Source organism: Psammomys obesus, unplaced genomic scaffold (assembly GCF_907164565.1).
Source record: "Psammomys obesus unplaced genomic scaffold, mPsaObe1.curated_primary_1811, whole genome shotgun sequence".
NCBI classification, from domain to species: Eukaryota; Metazoa; Chordata; class Mammalia; order Rodentia; family Muridae; genus Psammomys; species Psammomys obesus.
The window spans coordinates 42267585-42284669 of NW_026592118.1; the positions used below are offsets into that span (position 1 = coordinate 42267585).

Consider the following 17085-nt stretch of genomic DNA (forward strand, 5'->3'; position numbering starts at 1 on the left):
AAGGAAGGAAGGAAGGAAGGAAGGAAGGAAGGAAGGAAGGAAGGAAGGAAAAAAAAAGACCTGTTTCAATATGAACAGCTGACTTAACAACGGTGAGGACGGATACAGTAGGAGGGCTGGTGGAGAAACTATTGCCATAGCACAGAGAAAGGGTGGGAGGCTGGGAGAAATATCTGTGGCCGAAGCAGAACAACCAGGGGCAGAGCTGGGAAATAGGATGGTAAGGAAGAATAACACAAACTAGAGTCAGTCGGAAGCAGGGGAATGCCTCCACCAATGCCTCCACCAGCACAGCTTGTAGGCAGTTATGAGTAGCATTTTCCTGATTGTTGACTGTGGGAAGGCCCGGCCCACCGTGGGTGGCATCATCCCTGTGCTGCTAGTCCTGGAGGGAATAAACAAGACAGCAGACCGTGACCGTGGAGGCAAGTCAGGAAGCAGCTTTCCTCCATGATTCCTGCCTCTGCTTGAGTTCCTGCCTCAACCCTGTCGATGATGGACTGCAATTTGGACATGTAAACCAAACAAGGCTTTCCTCCCCAAGTCACCTTTGGCCAGGGTTTTCTCACAGCAACAGAAAGTAACCAGAACAGTTGGGAAATGAAACTGATAGAAGTTGAAGGTAGATTATGTGGGAGGGGGGAAAGAGAAGGAGGAATCGTGCAGATGCTTAGATGTCTGGCTTGTCCATCTGGAGAGATGGAAGAGTCGTTCTGTGAGATGTATAACATCATAAGGTCAGGAATGGAGGAGAAGAGTCATACTAAGCCTGAAATCTCTCAGACATGAGGATGGAGATACAAATGTAGGGTCAATAAGGTAGATGCCACAGGAGAAACGGATTGCCAGGGAGAGTATGATGAGCACGTGGCCCAGGAGTGACCCTAGAAGCCTTGGGAAGCCTATGGGAAACCTGATGTGGATGCACAAGAAACCACAAATGCTTAGGTCTGAAGGGTTAGAGAAACACCAGAGGGCTGAATGCGTACGGAGAGGGAGGCATCCCTGGTGCTTCATTGTCATTGTGCTGCGTTATTGAACAGTATTTTTTTTTTCAACTCTTTCACCCGAATTTGAAGGTTTACTAGTTTGGTCCTCGTCTTACAGGAAGCGGCTAACTGAGATGTTAGGGGGGCACTTTTTTTTTTAACCCTTCCCTCGGTGATGACAGAGGCTAAGGTAAAGTGTTGCATGCTGGTTCTGTTGTCAAGAGATTCATATGAGGTAGTTAATTTAGTCTTCGCAACAATTCTGTGTGGTGGGGATGTTTTTCTGTAGGGAGCTCTGTTTCACAGATGGAGAGAATAGAGCAGAGATCGCATCAGTTTCTGAACACAGAAAGATTATAGGAACTGTACAAAATGCACATGTATTCAGGACCAAGACTTGCTGAAGGCAGTTGGCGTGTGCTCCCTCCACCTCTTTGCCCTGCAAGATGCACATATGCATGACTTTTAAAATATGTCGTAGTATGACTTTTAACTTATTATAATTAATTGTTAATCATAATTAATAATGCTTAATCATAATTAATAAATAATAATAATATACCTGAAATTTATTTCACAGGACTTGCTGCTAGGAACTGTACACTTATGTCAAGAAATGAGACGTTTCAAGTTTTGTTTTTCTTTATTAGCATCCAGGTTTCATCTTCATGCGTACACATTTGAACCACAGTGTAAAATTGAGATGATAAGCTTTGCCTCCCGTTTTTGAGCGTCTGTACGTGCAACAGGGCCTACAGGTCACTATAGCATTTCATGAACGGTTAGGACTGTTTGCCTGGTCGTGCAATTATCCTTGATACCCTGAACAAGCTCTTTGATAACATGGAGCGAAGTGACTTACCAGTTTTGTTTCGTTTTGCCTTGCCTTAACTTTGTGGCCACATTTTGTTCCAGACCCTGCTGAGAAATTCATCAGGCTGTGAAGTGCGCAGTGATGAGTACCGGACAGAGTTTACCACAGCTTTGCAGCGTGTTGACTTATTCATGGGCAAGCTGAACCAAGTGCTCTTGACCTCCATATCAACCTTCATCAAAGGTGACCTCACCATTGCTAATCTAGGGACATCAGAAGGTCGCTTCATGCAGGTGAGTGCTTCCTTTATGTAATTAGTTTGATTTGTTTTCACTGCAAGATATTTACAAACAGAATATAAAGTGCGCATCATAGTAGAAACTAGAGACAGTACCTAGAAAGCCAACAATGAAGCATGGCCTACTTTTTATGAAATGGTAGCTTGTTTTTGTAAAATTTTTGAGCCTTTCAACTCGAATGTGGTTACTTTAATCTTCTTGTCTAGAATGGTCTTTTTTTTTTTCCATTCATAACTTCTATCACATGATTGGAAAGTAAAAAAAATGAAACAATTAAGCACTTCCAGGCAGTGTTTTCCTATTTCAGGGGAAACTGTGGATCAAAGGAGAGCTATTGTGTGAACCATGTGTGTCCATGAGAAGAGACATTCACGTCCCTGAGGGATGTTGGCAGGAATCATGAAGGGAAATTGTCGAAATCCCACTGTAGCTCAGGCTCTCCTTGTTCTGCAAAATGGTGGAATCTCACACAAAGAAGCTCAGATACTCAATTAATTTTTAAAAACAGGCTTCATTCAGTGAGGTAACCAGAAGCAGAAAGACACACACGGTATATACTCACTTATAAGTGGATATTAGACATATAATATAGGATAAACATACTAAAATCTATACAGTCCTAAAGAAACTAAACAACAAGGAGGACCCCAGGGAAGATGCTTAATCCTCATTCAGAAGGGCAACAGGATAGACATCAGAAGCAGCAGGAAAAGACAGGGAACAGAACAGTAGCCTTCTACAGAGGGCCTTGAAAAACTACCCAGCATGTTACTGAAGCAGACGCTGAAACTCATATCCAAACTTTGGGCAGAGTGCAGGGAATCTTACGGAAGAAGGGGAAAGATAAAAGACCTGGAAGGGACAGGAGCTCCACAAGGAAATTAACAGAGCCAAAAAGATCTGGGCTTGGGGGTGGCCTACAGAGACTGATACTCCAACCAAGGACCATGCATAGAGATAACCTAAACCCTCAGCTGTAGCCCATTGGTAGCTTAGTCTCCAAGTAGGCATCCTAATAAGGGAAAAGGGACTGTCTCTGACATGAACTCAATGGCTAGCTCTTTGATCACCTTCCTCTGGTGGGTACAGCCTTGCCAGGCCACAGTGGAAGAGGGTGCAGCCAGTCCTGATGAGACCTGATAGGATAAGGTCAAATAGAAGGGGAAGAGGACCTCCCCTACTAGTGAACTAGGGGAGGGGTATTGAGGGAGAAGAGGAAGGGAGGGTAGGTCTGGGAGGAGACAAGGAAGGGGCATACAACAGGGATACAAAGTGAAGAAATTTTAATAAATAATAAATAATTTTTAAAAAAACATGCTTTTAGTGACAGTATATCCATAAAATAAAAATTCACATTTCAGACTTGATGGAGTTAGTGTTTCCTAGCTACAAGAATCATAGCACTTTGCAGAAATTAACAACCCCTCCTGGTGGATCTGTTTTATTGCTTTAATAGTTATTGGTGCTTTCAGCATGAGTTCGTGGGTAGATTCTCAATTAGTGCAGAAGGATGATGACATCTATGTAACTTCTATAATATTAAGAATTTCTTATAAAGGAAGGTGCTAATTTTATAAATGTCTGAGGTAGTTAATATCCTGATTGGATAATGGCATCTAGTAAACCAACTGAAGGGGGTGAGATTTTCCTCTAATTTATCTATTTAGGCATACTGTGTCTGTATTATTTAACAAAGCAAAGTTTTGGGAATCCTCATTGTCTTTAGCATAATCTGGATATTTATTACTGCCATAACTTAAGAACAGCAAGTCATATTTCTCATATGCTCTTAACATGGTGGAACTTTTTCAAAGTCACAAAGCATTTAGTTAAACCTTCCTATCTCTAAAATGTTGGCAGAGATCCTGTAATGTGAGCGTTCCCACAGTCCCCCAACTACTACCCCATCACAGCTGACCACTCCTCTTCGCCCCTTCCCCCAAGCTGGTATGCTGTGTACCTGCCTCACCAGCCTTGGTCATTTAATTCTCTTTGTAACTGCGAAGGGGGCACATACTCCCTTCACACGCTTACGCATGTTCCCATTCCAATGTGGCTGTTTGAAAAGGGATCCCACTGTTTGTGTCTACATGCATTCTTCATTTACACTGATGACAACTGCTACCAAAATCGAAAGAATCTGAAGGAGAAGCGGTCGCCTGGTGAATTCCGGATGTGCATGTGGGAATGGCTTGCTTCCCCTCATCTTTATTTCTCCTTTTCTGTTTTCTAAGTTGCCCATTATCTCTCCAAATGTTAAAATTATAATAAAATCCCATTTTAAGTAAGTTATTAAAAAAAAACTCATGCCCTCACAAGAGATATATCATGTATATATAACTATATACCAATTTTAACTAAAATTCTGTAGTTTATACTTCATTCTCATCTCTTATTGTGTATGGGGGAAGGGATGCTATCTTCTGCCATGAGTGGCACAAAGAAAAAATGGTAAAAATTATAAATTATTACATAATAGGTGTTGGTGTCGCTGTCTGATATTTTTGTTAGCCAGGTAATTTTAAAGTCATCAAGTGTATATTAAGATCCAACTGACTTTTTTTTCCTGGGCAAGTGAATGAAACAAAGGAAACACAGAACCTGCTTTTGGGGAAATAAAATTTTGATAGAGGAGATGAGACTTTTCCTGGCAGCAACAGTGCATGTAGATAAGAGGCTGCAGGGGCCACAACGAATTTATTTCTACGGTAGTTGTGTTCCATCAAGTTTTATATAAATAAACCTAAAGCGTTTGACAGTCAACAGAATCAGGCAGCCAACTGCACTGAAATCCAGGCTGCTTACATCAAATACAGTGGAGGGAAGACGTAAAGAGTATAGAGAAGGCAGGAGGTCCTCGGGGAGCTTTGCCAGAGTCACTTGCCACCACACTCTTCCAGTGTTTTGACTGGACTAAACGTCTAAATTCGTAGCCAAGCTAAGTTTCTACAACTCATGTTTTAATAAATACTATAGTGTTTCTGTTACAAAACAGAAATCAACATATTTTTTCCCTCCCAAGGCAGCTGCTGCACATGAAAAACACAGAGAAATGATTTTACTTCCTTCCTACCCTCGAGCCTAATGGCAACGTTGCTTAGCAAATTTTTTTTTTTTATCCCAAGAGTTTGCAGCTGTTTCAGCCCTTCCTATTGTGTTGGTTTGGGGCTCAGGCTGGGAAACACAAGCTACAGCCCCAGCTGTTGGGTGCAAAGTGAATCAGGTATTTCACAGTGGTTATTTGATTAGAAGGAATTATATTGTTTAGCTAACAATAGTCTGTGCATGGCAGAGAAGACTGTTTTTTATTTTTTATTTTTTGTTGGTTTTTTTTTTTTTGACGTGTTGCTAACTTTAAACAAGTGTAACTTATCTTGTGCAGGTGCGACTAAGTCTAAATATACTGATGTGTACATGTATCCGAATCTAGATCAGTGGGAGGACAGGACATCAATAGTAGAATTCAAAAACGGTTTTGATTTGTATGATTAGTCTCTTGGGATGCTTTGAAGTAAAACACTGAGCAGTATTTGAGAGAGCAGAAGCAAACAGTGAGAGTATGTGTCCTTACAGGGCAAACTAGCCCCGTGTTCAAGGCCATGTGGGAGCAGGATGGATTCTCATGAAGATCACAGGACTAATCACAGGGATTGCCCACGTCTCCCCTTCTGAGCTCCTCATCTAATCTACATCTAAACAATGCTTGCTTGATTTTTTTTTACAGCGCTTGTATAAGGCCTTTAATCTCTAAATGCAAAGCATTGCTATTAAAATATTTGTGCATGACCATCAGGCCGGGGAGAGTGAGTGGATGGGGAACGGGGGAGGGGCCGAGGCCTCTTCAATGCTTGTTTCAAACTCAGCTTCACAGATGCTTTCTGGGCAACCACTGTGCATGCTCAGTGCCCACCACCTGGGCGCAATCACAGCTGCCATTGCATTCTTTACTACCACCCTGGTCTTTCTTCATCTCCCTCCCCCAGCCCCTGTCTTCCCTATTCTGTTACCTTCATCGTTGTTAATGCTCATTACTTTCCTTCTCTTCGGGTCTTAGCTGGACTAGTTGGGTTTAGCAAGAAACTAAAGAGGAAAGATGTCTTCTGGTCATGATCATTTTTCCTGGCCATTGCTTAAAAGATTACGTTGATAATCAGTGAAGCTGAGAATAATTATTCCCTTTCAGTAAGACCAATTCATCTACTGACCCCCTGTCATCAGATTGCTTGGGTCTTCTCTACCACCACTCTGGGACCACATCAATGCTTTCCATTGGAAGACAGTGGTTTGAAGCATGTGTATGTGATACATAGCCGCATTTAGGTTCAGCAAGGGAGCATTAGAGATCCAGCTGAATGAAGGCTAAACTCAAACATTGTTTCCTTGAAGGTCTGCTAAATCACTTATCTCTGTTAAGATGTTCAGACAGAGGCATCATTAAAAATATCGTTTAAAATGAAGTATACAACACTGAGCTAGATGTAGCCCTAAAGAATATTAGCATTAGTCTGTTTCTTTTGAAGAAAATATGTACAGTAAGTTTGGAAGCTCCTTTGTCCTAAATAAGAACTTATTGTAAATAAGAATTTGATGGCCATACCCATAACTAAAATTTAAGCTGGGTTTTTGTATAGTCTTATAAAAATTAATGTATAGATGCTCTTGTGGTCCTTATACTTTGCTCACTATCAAATCACAAAAATTTAAAGCATCATAAATATTTGAAACCCTAGGAGAATGTGAAACTTTGTTTTGTTGTAGATAACAAAGAAAAACTAAAATTTATTTCATGGATGTTTCTTACAAAAAAACAAAAACAAAAACAAAAAACCAGAAAGACATGTAAAATATGAAACATATATAGCATTAGTTTATTAATCTTTACTAATTTTAAATATCAGTAGCAGATATTAATAATTAATACGATGACTAATTGCCCTGTAGTCGTTGTATTTTTAATACTTATTTAGAGTTGCACTGGTTATCTTTCCCGCCACTGTAACAAAATAGTGACAGAAGCAACTTAAGGGGGGTAGAGTGTATTTGGTTTTGAAGATACAGCCCATCACAACTGTAAAGGTCTGACAGCAGCAGTGCCTCATGACTGCGGCAAAGGGCAGAGGCTACTCTGGGTAGATCAAGAAGCAGAGCTAGACAGAAAGCAACATCTGGACACAAACTTCAAGGTCCACTCTCCAATAGCTGGACTCCACCTCCCAAAAGACCCTCAACTACGCAGGACAAAGCCACCAGCTGAGGACCAAGTGTTCAAACACAGGACCCTGTGGGGAACATTCTCACACCCAAACCGTAAGAAATGTATTATTACTTCTTCTCACTTTTGTACAAATTCACTAACTTATTTAGGTTTTAGATGTTTGGGTTTTTCTTTTGACTCATTTCAAATAGTTGAAACACAGATATATGAGCACTTACCTTTTGAATATGCCTGTCCCTGCAGTGTCTCCTTTGTGTAGAAGCATCCGTGTCCACGGAATCGAAATAGCTAAGCAAAGTACAGAGGAAAGCACCCCCAGCCCCTGCTTTTTAATGAACTTCATGACTTTATTCTTCAACACAGAGGGCCGTGCCTTTGCTCTCCCACTGTATTTAATTTAAGATTTGTATTTGGTATATTGCCTCCCACCTCTGGATTCTAAGCTTCTAATACCAATCAGCAATTTCTACTATTTTTTTTTTTATTTCATGAAACTAATTTCTTTGTTGAAACAGTTATCAATTCATGTACATATTTCTTTCCAATATACATCGTTTTGTGGCTGATAGGAAGCTGGCTAGAAGCATAAGGCCTCAGAAGTCATATCTTGAAAACACACATTAAACACGAAGGTTCAGTATATTCTGAAGTATTTTAAAACACTCTGGCTTTCATCAAGATATACCTAGGCCTCCTATTTCAATCTTCAAATACATTGAAGCAACACACATGCCTTGGAGACCTACTATGGGCCACAGTTTGATCTATACTAGAACTACAGGAAAGCAAATAAAATTCTAAATCTATGTCTAGATATAACTTGGTCTGTCTATTAATAATGTCACCTTTACTCAAATTTTTCTTCTTGAGTCCGAATTCAAATGATTGGCTCTTTCATGATGAATTGATCGGTGCTTACTCCTCAAGAGGAATCCTGGGCTTCTCAGCTTTTAAACTGAATCAATATTGTAGATGGTGTCAAAGCTCCTCTTCACTTTTGTTTACCTTCGAACAGGACTGTAGATTTTCAATTCTTATCCAAGGAAAATCCCTTTGATCTTCAAACAATTTCATGCAGGCTTCTTAGATGCCATTTAATCTGCATTTCTGTAGGACTGGATCACTTACCACAGGTCAACTGTCATCATTGATTAAATAACCTTGTGAAGAACTGTGCTGAATGTTTCTAAGAGTCTGCCATCTGTTTCAGCTAGGCTGAGGGCCACTAAGAATGCCACAACTACAATGTGTACCCTAGAATCGAACCTCACCAAAACCAGTGCCTTGTTTGTGAAGTATAATGCTGCTTGACATAGGGCATACCTGTGATCCCAGTACTTAAGCCACCAAAGCAAAAAGAGCTCATGTTGGAGGCTAGCCTGGGCTAGATAGGGAGAACCAAAGAAGAAGTGGGGGAAGGGAGAAAGGAAAGGAGGAAGAGAAAGAAGAGGAAGAAAATAAGAAGGAGACGAGGAGGAAGAAAAGGAGAATGGAGGTAGTGGTACGGTGCTGACAGAAATTTCAGTGGTCACTCATCTCTACACAACCTTTAAAAGGTAGGAAATGTCCTTAGTCCACAGCAATCCTGATTAAGTTCCCTGGTGAATACCAGGGGCCCTCAATGCTCTTCATCTTTACAAGCTCTTCATGCTCACCCAAACTGTTCTGTTCTGACCACGCTGCCACTCCACCTCCTCTGCCCCACACCCTCCCCTGTGATCTGCCACACAGACATCCAGGGAGTGTGCTTCATCTCTCACTCTGTTTCTCCAGTTACCAGCCTCTCTAGGATCCTGCATTACAGAGGCCCGCTCTGACCATGAAGAAACCTGTTCAAAACCTTGGCTATGGGTGCTGAGCAGGGACGGGCAAGCAAGGGTTTACAATGACTTTCTTGAAGTATACTTTCCTTTACAGAAACACACACACACACACACACACACACACACACACACATACGGTAAGAAATACCCAAACCACAATAAAACACCACTTCACATGCACTAAAATGGCTGTAATTAGGAAAATAAAAAATATGGAAAGAGGAGAAAACAAGTAACAGGACAGTAGCCTACCACAGAAGGAACCTGAAAGACTCTACCTAGCAGTGTATCAAAGCAGATGCTGAGGCCCATAACCAAACCTTCGGCAGAGTGTAGGGAATCATATGAAGGAAGGAGGAATTAGTATAACCTAGAGGGGACAGGGTATCCCACAAGGTCCAACTATATCTGAGCACAGGGGTCTTCTATGAGACTGTTTATCCAACCAAGGACCATGCATGGATATAACCTACAACCCCTGCTCAGACATAGCGCATGGTAGCTCAGTATCCAAGTGGGTTCCCTAGTAAGAGGGACAGGAATTATTTTTGACATGAACTCATGAGCTTCCCCTCCCCCTTGAGGGAGGAGCAGACTTGCTAGGCCACAGATAAGGACATTGCAACCATCCTGAAGATACCTGATAAGCTAGGGCCAGATGGAAGGAGAGGAGGACACCCCCTCTCAGTGGACTCGGAAGGGAACACGGAGGAGATGAGGGAGGGAGGGGAGGATTGGGAGGGAAAAAGGGAGAGGGCTACAGCTGGGATACAAGTGAATGTATAAAATTATTTAAAAATAAAAAATATTAAAAAAAGAAAGAAAGTGAAAAATAGGCACTGCCCTTAATTCCATCACTCCAGCACTTGAAAGGCAGAGGCAGGCAGGTCTCTGTGAGCTTAAGGCCAGCTTGGTCTACATAGTGAGTTCCAGGACAGCCATAGCTATGTAGAGAGACCCTGTCTAAAATTAAAAAAAGAAAGAAGAAAAGAAAATAGAAATCAAAAACCTAAGTTGTGGGAATGTATGGTAGTACAGACACTGGGAAATAACTTAAAAGTCCCTCAAAAAGTTAAAGATAGGGTTACTGTAAGGTAAAAGACAATCCTTATCTTAGATTCAACACATAGGAGAAATGACAGTATATGTTCACACAGGAAGTTTCACATAGGTGCAAATTCAGAGGCAAAATGTAGAAGCAACTGATATGTCCATCAAGTGATGCTTAAGTGCATAGACAGTGATCTGTAAATAGAGCATAGTATTGTTTGGCAATAGAAAGGAGCATGGATGAATCTTAAAAACATATACTAAGTAGAAAATGCCAAACACAAAGGCCAGATAGTGTCAGATTCCATCTATATAGAATGTTTAGAAGAGGAAAATAGAGAGAGATAGAAAGTAGATTAGTAGTTATCAGAGGCCATGGAGATTAGACAATAATTGTTGCGAGATATTGGTTTTTTTTTTAAGTGACTAAAAGTATTTCAAGGTTGGTGCTAGTGATGATTGCATGAATCTACATATACTCTAGAAACTAGGGCTCTATAGTGCAGGCTGGAAGCTGTGGGAATGAAAGGCGCAGGAGGGGATTCTAACGGGAGAAACAGCCAGAGTGGGAGATGAAGCACACTTCCCCGACATCCGTATGTAAACCACATGGGGAAGGGTGTGCGACAGAGGAGGTGGCGGCGTGGTTAGATCAGAACAGCATGGGTGACAGTGGGTTCTCTGAAGAACAGGGAAAGGTCCCTGAAGTCATCAGAGGACAGCCACACAAGTAGTTTAATCAGGCTTGCTATAGACTAAGGACATTTAATATTCTTGGAGAGACTTGAGTGATCCCTAAAATTCCTACTGACCCTATAACCACCACCACCACCCCTCTCCTCTTTTCCCCCTTCTCTTCCTCCTCCTTCTCTCCCCCTTCCTCTATCTCCTCAGCCACTTCTCACATGAAACTATTGAACGGTCTACTTTAAAAAGAGAGACAGAAACATTTAATGAAGTGGATAGCAACATAGATTTATTTTGTGTTAACTTGCGTGCCTATGTTTTTAAACAACATTAAATTGTAGAGCTATCTACTTGAAAATAAAAACTGTATATGGCAGGGAAGTTTGGTCTTTTTGAATTATAAAATACCACAAGAAAATTATTTTGTTCACATTTACAAAGTTTCCAGGTGAAACCACACTGTTTTATTTATATGTTCATGTATTTTTCCTACATCCTTTCTCAGATTCCTTATTGAGAGAGTTTATGTGGCCTAATGACAGCAATGAGCAAGTAAATTCGAATTCTTCCTTCTCCCCACCCCCCAAACAATGCATTAGGCCTATATTTTCAGGATCACTAAAGAAAAAGGTTCTGTGGTCTAAATACTAAAGATTAGTCATGGACACTGTAGAAACTCAAAAGATATTGCTAGTCTTCTATTTCATACTAATTGTTCTCAGATTGCCAAGTGATTTATCATAAGAATTAAACTTACATGCCAAATTCTGTTCTGTCCTTAGAAATATCTCCATGACAACAAAAAGCAACTCCTAATTCTTGCAAGCATTGCTTCAGGGGTATTTTGAGGATTTTAGTGGTTACTCAATTATTTAGGATTCTGGCAATGAGAGAAAGGGAGGGATTAATGATAGAAAAAGCATTCTTGGCATTTCCATACAGTGGATGTTCCTGCAGAGAAAAGGCTAATGATGAACGGAAAAGGTATTTGCATCTGTGATAAGGATGCTCATCAGTGCAAAGGCAAAGATGCATCCCGCTGTTCTCATGGCCTTCCCGCCTTCTCCTGCTGCCCGCTCTCTGTAGCACCCGTTCTAGCCCAGTAGCATTGCTAGCCGGGCTAGTAGGGTATCATTTGTTCTATCAGTGCTCATTCAAACAGAGAAGCCTTCTCTTTAGGCGCCCTTCATTCATGCAACCAAGGTTACTGAAGCAAGGACGAACTGGCAAGCAGATGTGTTGTGAAAGCTCCTCTATCTTCAGCTCCCTAGTGCTCTTTGAGACTTCTGACTTGAAGCTTCATATTGGTTCGTACTCTAGGGCTCCACGAGCCAAGCAACTGGGTGTTTAAGAGGTAGTCAAGCACACGGATTCTGGCATTAGGTAAAGTCTCTAGGAAAACCTGCACTTTCTAGCTAAGTTCTCCCTTGGATTCTATTGAAAGCAAAAACAGTATGTAACGTCCAGAATCATTGTGAAGAGATACCACGACCTCTTCCTAAGCATAGCGCCTGACTCAGTTACCTATGAGAGGATGCCGTGTGTGTGGTGTCTCCAGCTGGAAACCATGAGAAGGCAAAAACAAGTCAATCAGCCCAAGCCCAGGCATGCAAAGAGCCTTCTTATGAAAACAAAGGGAAAGGTTAATCGTTCCTGGGAAGCATATATAATCAGATATGTGATAAAGTCGGAGATAACCGTCTACTAATTAAGGAGGGATTGCTTATTATAGATACGAGAAATTCTAAACCGAGCAAGAAAGTTATAGATAGAATTGCCAGAAGGCTTAGCAGCTCCAGTCCTGATGTATCACGTGGCAGCAGTAGAAAGAAAGCGAAACGTATTATTTCAAAGAGTTCTGGGAGATGATCATTGTCATGTAAGAGGTCTAAGGAGTGTGGAAGAAACCAAAAAGACAGGTGCAAAATGCAAATATCCAAGAGTTGATCCATAATCATCAAAGAGGTGAAAAATCACAGAAAACTGAGTATTAAGACAAGCTGATGTATCCCAGTTTGGGTTTTATTGCTGCACAAAACACCATGACCAAAAAAGCAAGTTGGAGAGAAAAGGTTTTTGTTTTTGTTTTTGTTTTTGTTTTTTGTTTTTTTTTGGTTTACGCTTCCATTTCTCTCTTCATTGTCTAAGGGAGTCAGGACAGGAACTCAGAGCAGGAACCTGGAGGCAGGAACTGATGTGGAAGCCATGGTTTGCTCAGCCTGCTTTCTTATAAAACCAAGGACCAGCAACCCAGGGGAGGAACTACGCCCCCCCCCCCCCCGGCCTGGGCCTTCCCCCACCTATGACTAACTAAGAAAATGCCTCTCAGCCAGATCTTAGGCAGGTTATTTTCTCAACCTAGGTTGCCTTCTTTCAGATACCTCTAGTTTGTGTGTCAGTTTTACCTAAAACTAGCCAGCATACTGATGTTTATGCTTGGTTTTGACTTATGTGTGAGAAAAGGAGAGTTTGTTTGTTTGTTGTTTGTTTGTTTCTAAGTCTTTGTATTCAAAGTGAAGGTGAAGCCATGGGTTGCAGAAGTACAAAGAATGAGAAGAGCTAAACACCAAGAGAGGTTTAAGATTGCAAAACTGAATGGCTAAATCCAGGTCACATACTCTAGAGGTTTGAGCTCTTCAGTGTCTGATAGGTGAGCACCCCAGGGGAGCAGGTAGGAGCCTGGAAATTGAACTCTACTTTGCCCACTGAGGTCACAAATGTGTATTGGACCCTAAATGTAGGAAGTAACAGTAATTTCCATTCTGACCACATGACCCTTGAGCCATCATTTAACTTCTGTGAAAATATAGCCACTCCAATTAAGGGAGGTGTTTTGAACCTGTTGAGTGTTTGGGGTAGTGCAAAAATGTCATGAGGTTTAACCTTTATGGCTCAGTGTGCATTAGGTTAGTTTTTCTACTAATGGTTCACCCCGTGAGTACAAATTAAGCTCTTGGAAATCTTCCTAAATTGTTTTCAGGCTACTTGGCTTCTTTGTTGTGTTGAAGAAGGAAAAAAAATGCCCATTTTTTCCTCAGAATATGTTTATCTTGCATGTATTTGAGTAAAAAGCACTGAGTCACTACTTTCACCTGCACTCCTGTTTTGTGAGTGAGAAAACTATGGTCAAGGGAGTGGTTTGGATTGCCTTTTGTTGTTGTTGTGTTATGTTTTCATTCTAAATTCAGGGGACCCATGGTTGTCCCAGGACTCCATATGGCAAACCAGTGCCCTTTGAAAATACAACTTTTTTGGAAAACACAAGTTTCTTGGAAATGTTGGGCAGTTTCACAGTAGATGTGAAGCCTAAGGCTGAATCATCTTCTTGCTGCACAGCCCCTTGTGCAAACTGATGACCTACTTAAAAAACTCTCTGAGCATACCCAAACCCTCCTAAAGTCTGCAATCAGCTAAGATAACAGCCCTGATCTTATCTCTCCAGGGGTCTGTCTCTGATGGTTCATTGTCACTGGATTCTAGAAATAGGAAGGAGGAAAATTGTATTGCTGGGCACTATCCCTAATGACAAATTACCGAGAGCAAGAATAACACCATCTCTCCAAATATGTCATTCACGTGTTGTTAAAGCCACCAGACCTTATTTTTAAAGCCAGGACAAAATATGGAACTTTATTTGTAATATAAGTAAAAGCATATCATTAGACAGTATCTGTGTGTATGTATGTACATATGTATGTGTGTATGTGTGTATGCATGTATATGTATAAAACCAACATTCAATTCAAATGGCCAAAGTCTATTCCAACCTCAGAAGATCCATAAATACAGCTTCAGGGTAACAAAGCTGGAATCAACCCCAGGTTTCCAGACTTCCTATCCTCTACTCTGAATATAACATCAAGGGAAAGTGCTCCAAAGGGAGAATTGAAAGGACAGATTACAGAAGAATCCAGGAACTGTGTAGTATGAAGTGTCTTCCTCCTGGGGAGACTTGGCTCCTCCAGTTCCCCATGGACTTGTAAGGATTGGTTTTTCTGGGCTGGCTGATTGATTGGACGATCTCTTTCTCCAGAAACTCCTTGAGACCACAGGCAAAACATGAGGGTTCCTGGCTTCAAGGCAGGAGATGAGACGATGTCGTACTGGTTTTTAACAGGGCGAACTGTGGGTCTTTAGCTGGAACCCTGGGGCACGCTCCTGTGCCTAAAGCGAGTCTGTTGGAATAAGAGTGTTTGTTTTGTTACTCAGGTCGTGCTCTCCCGAACATCACTTTTCACCCCTTATGTGAACTTTCTCCTGGATTCCCATCCTGTATCTCCAGAAGTCATTGTTGAACATCCTTCAAACCAAAATGGCTACACTTTGGTTGTCACAGGGAAGAAGGTAAGACCTATATTCCATGGGAATGTTCATGGATAAGGTTCTTCTTGAATGGATATTGTGTGTGTGTGTGTATGTTGTTGTTGTTGTAATAACCCCGCTCTGAGCCTGAGATTAATACCTTTCCATTTAGTTCTTTCTTGAGTCTTCCAGAGAGTTTCTGAAGTAGCGCTATCTCCTATTCAAGGGACACTAGGTCTGAGAGGTCTTCTTCAGAATGTGCACTTCTCCTTCAGTCCTGTTTCTCAGTGAAAGCAAAAACAAACAAACAAAAAACCATATAGAATGCAAATTACAGTCCTAACAGCAGAACCCCAGAGCAGACAGATAAATCCTGGAGACACACACACTGGAATTTGACCCTCCAGCCAGTAATCCCTTTTCTTCTCTAAAGGAAGATGTACTTGTTGATACCCGAATGGTATGCAACCTTACGTACAACTTTCCAGGGATTCCAGTGTTTCCCCTGAAGCTTATTTTAGTCTCTCCTGTTATTCTGAGACCATCTCAGATGGTCCACATGTCTCTACTCTGTAGAATTTCTGGCATTGTAGGACAGTGATTCTGGACCAGGACAGTGATGTTATGGTTGGTGGGGGAAGGAGGTTACTTTGTCCTGCTCATGTTTTCCTGGTGTTCACAGCCCTGCCTCAGCCTTCTAAGTAGCGGCCATCTCAGGTGCACTCCTTATCATGTATGTGCCAACAGTAAAAGAAAGAGTTTGACTTTTTAAAAATCACCTAAAACCATTATTATGGGATTTTCGCATAGATGCGATCTCTATTAGATGCTGTCAACTGCTATTTATATGTAACCTTTACAAGTTCACTTTTCACAAACCCAAACCCCTCTAGAAGCTCTTTCTGTCCCTTTTCTTTGCAGATCACCAAGATTCCACTGAATGGCCTGGGCTGTGGGCATTTCCAGTCCTGCAGTCAGTGTCTCTCTGCGCCTTTCTTTGTACGGTGTGGCTGGTGTCACAATCAGTGTGTGCATTCCAATGAATGCCCCAATGGCATGTGGACTCAAGAGATCTGTCTGCCAGCAATTTATAAGGTAGGACTATCTGTCAGCCATCATGCATATTTTCTTGGTAAATGCAATTTCCAAAAAAAAAAAAAAAAAAAAAAGCAAAAATAACTTTATGTGGCAGATACCAGCCAATGTTCCCTCTCAGGTTGTATGACTGTATGGCAAGACATATAGTTCAAAAAGAGACAAGTGCCCATTGCTGTTGAAGAGCCCAGCTCCTGGCGGGGAAGGCAGCCCTGGCATTGCAGCCATACTCCAAGTGTGCCTTGTTTAGGCAGGGAGCAGTTGGCCACTATGAAAATCTGTGGTAGTCTTTTAAAAACCTCTTGGCCCATGTATATTTTGCTTGAAAAAATATTTCCCAAGTGAGGATCCAGTCTTAACTTTTCTGTCTGCACGTAGAGCAGTTGGACTTTAGTAAATAGTTCTTGTGAAAGATTCAAGTTAAAGGTCTGGGTCACATGGTTCACTCCAAGTAAACAAAGTGGCCGAGCGGAGACCCAGGCTGGAGTGCCTGGCTGTTTCCATTTAGTTACGGTTTAGGGTGAGATCTGCAGTGGGTAGCTGGATTTTTAGTAAAAGCGTTTTCTGCTAGGTATGATTGCCAGTTATCAAGTCTAGGCTTGACCAGCCAGAGAATGAACGAGAAGCAGTAAGAAAGCAGCTATGAATCGGCACTGTATTGTTCAGTCTTCTTTTAAGACTTACACACAACTGTATAATTTAATAAGCGGACAGTCTTGGCAATTTCAGATGCTAGAAACTTGAACTCTTTACAGCCTGACAGCTGTGTGTGTGTGTGTGTGTGTGTGTGTGTGTGTGTGTGTGTGTGTGT

At 41.5% G+C, this 17085-nt stretch overlaps 1 protein-coding gene across 9 annotated transcripts in view; it reads left to right on the forward strand.

Annotated features, from left to right (window-relative positions):
- Met (MET proto-oncogene, receptor tyrosine kinase) overlaps nt 1–17085 on the forward strand; it is a 114809-nt gene that overhangs the window by 50206 nt on the left and 47518 nt on the right. For all 9 annotated transcript variants that reach the window (XM_055612696.1, XM_055612705.1, XM_055612697.1 and 6 more), the window contains 3 exons: nt 1905–2096; nt 15087–15221; nt 16101–16274. In XM_055612696.1, the coding sequence (XP_055468671.1) occupies nt 1905–2096; nt 15087–15221; nt 16101–16274 (501 nt within the window). The remainder of the gene's footprint in view (nt 1–1904; nt 2097–15086; nt 15222–16100; nt 16275–17085) is intronic.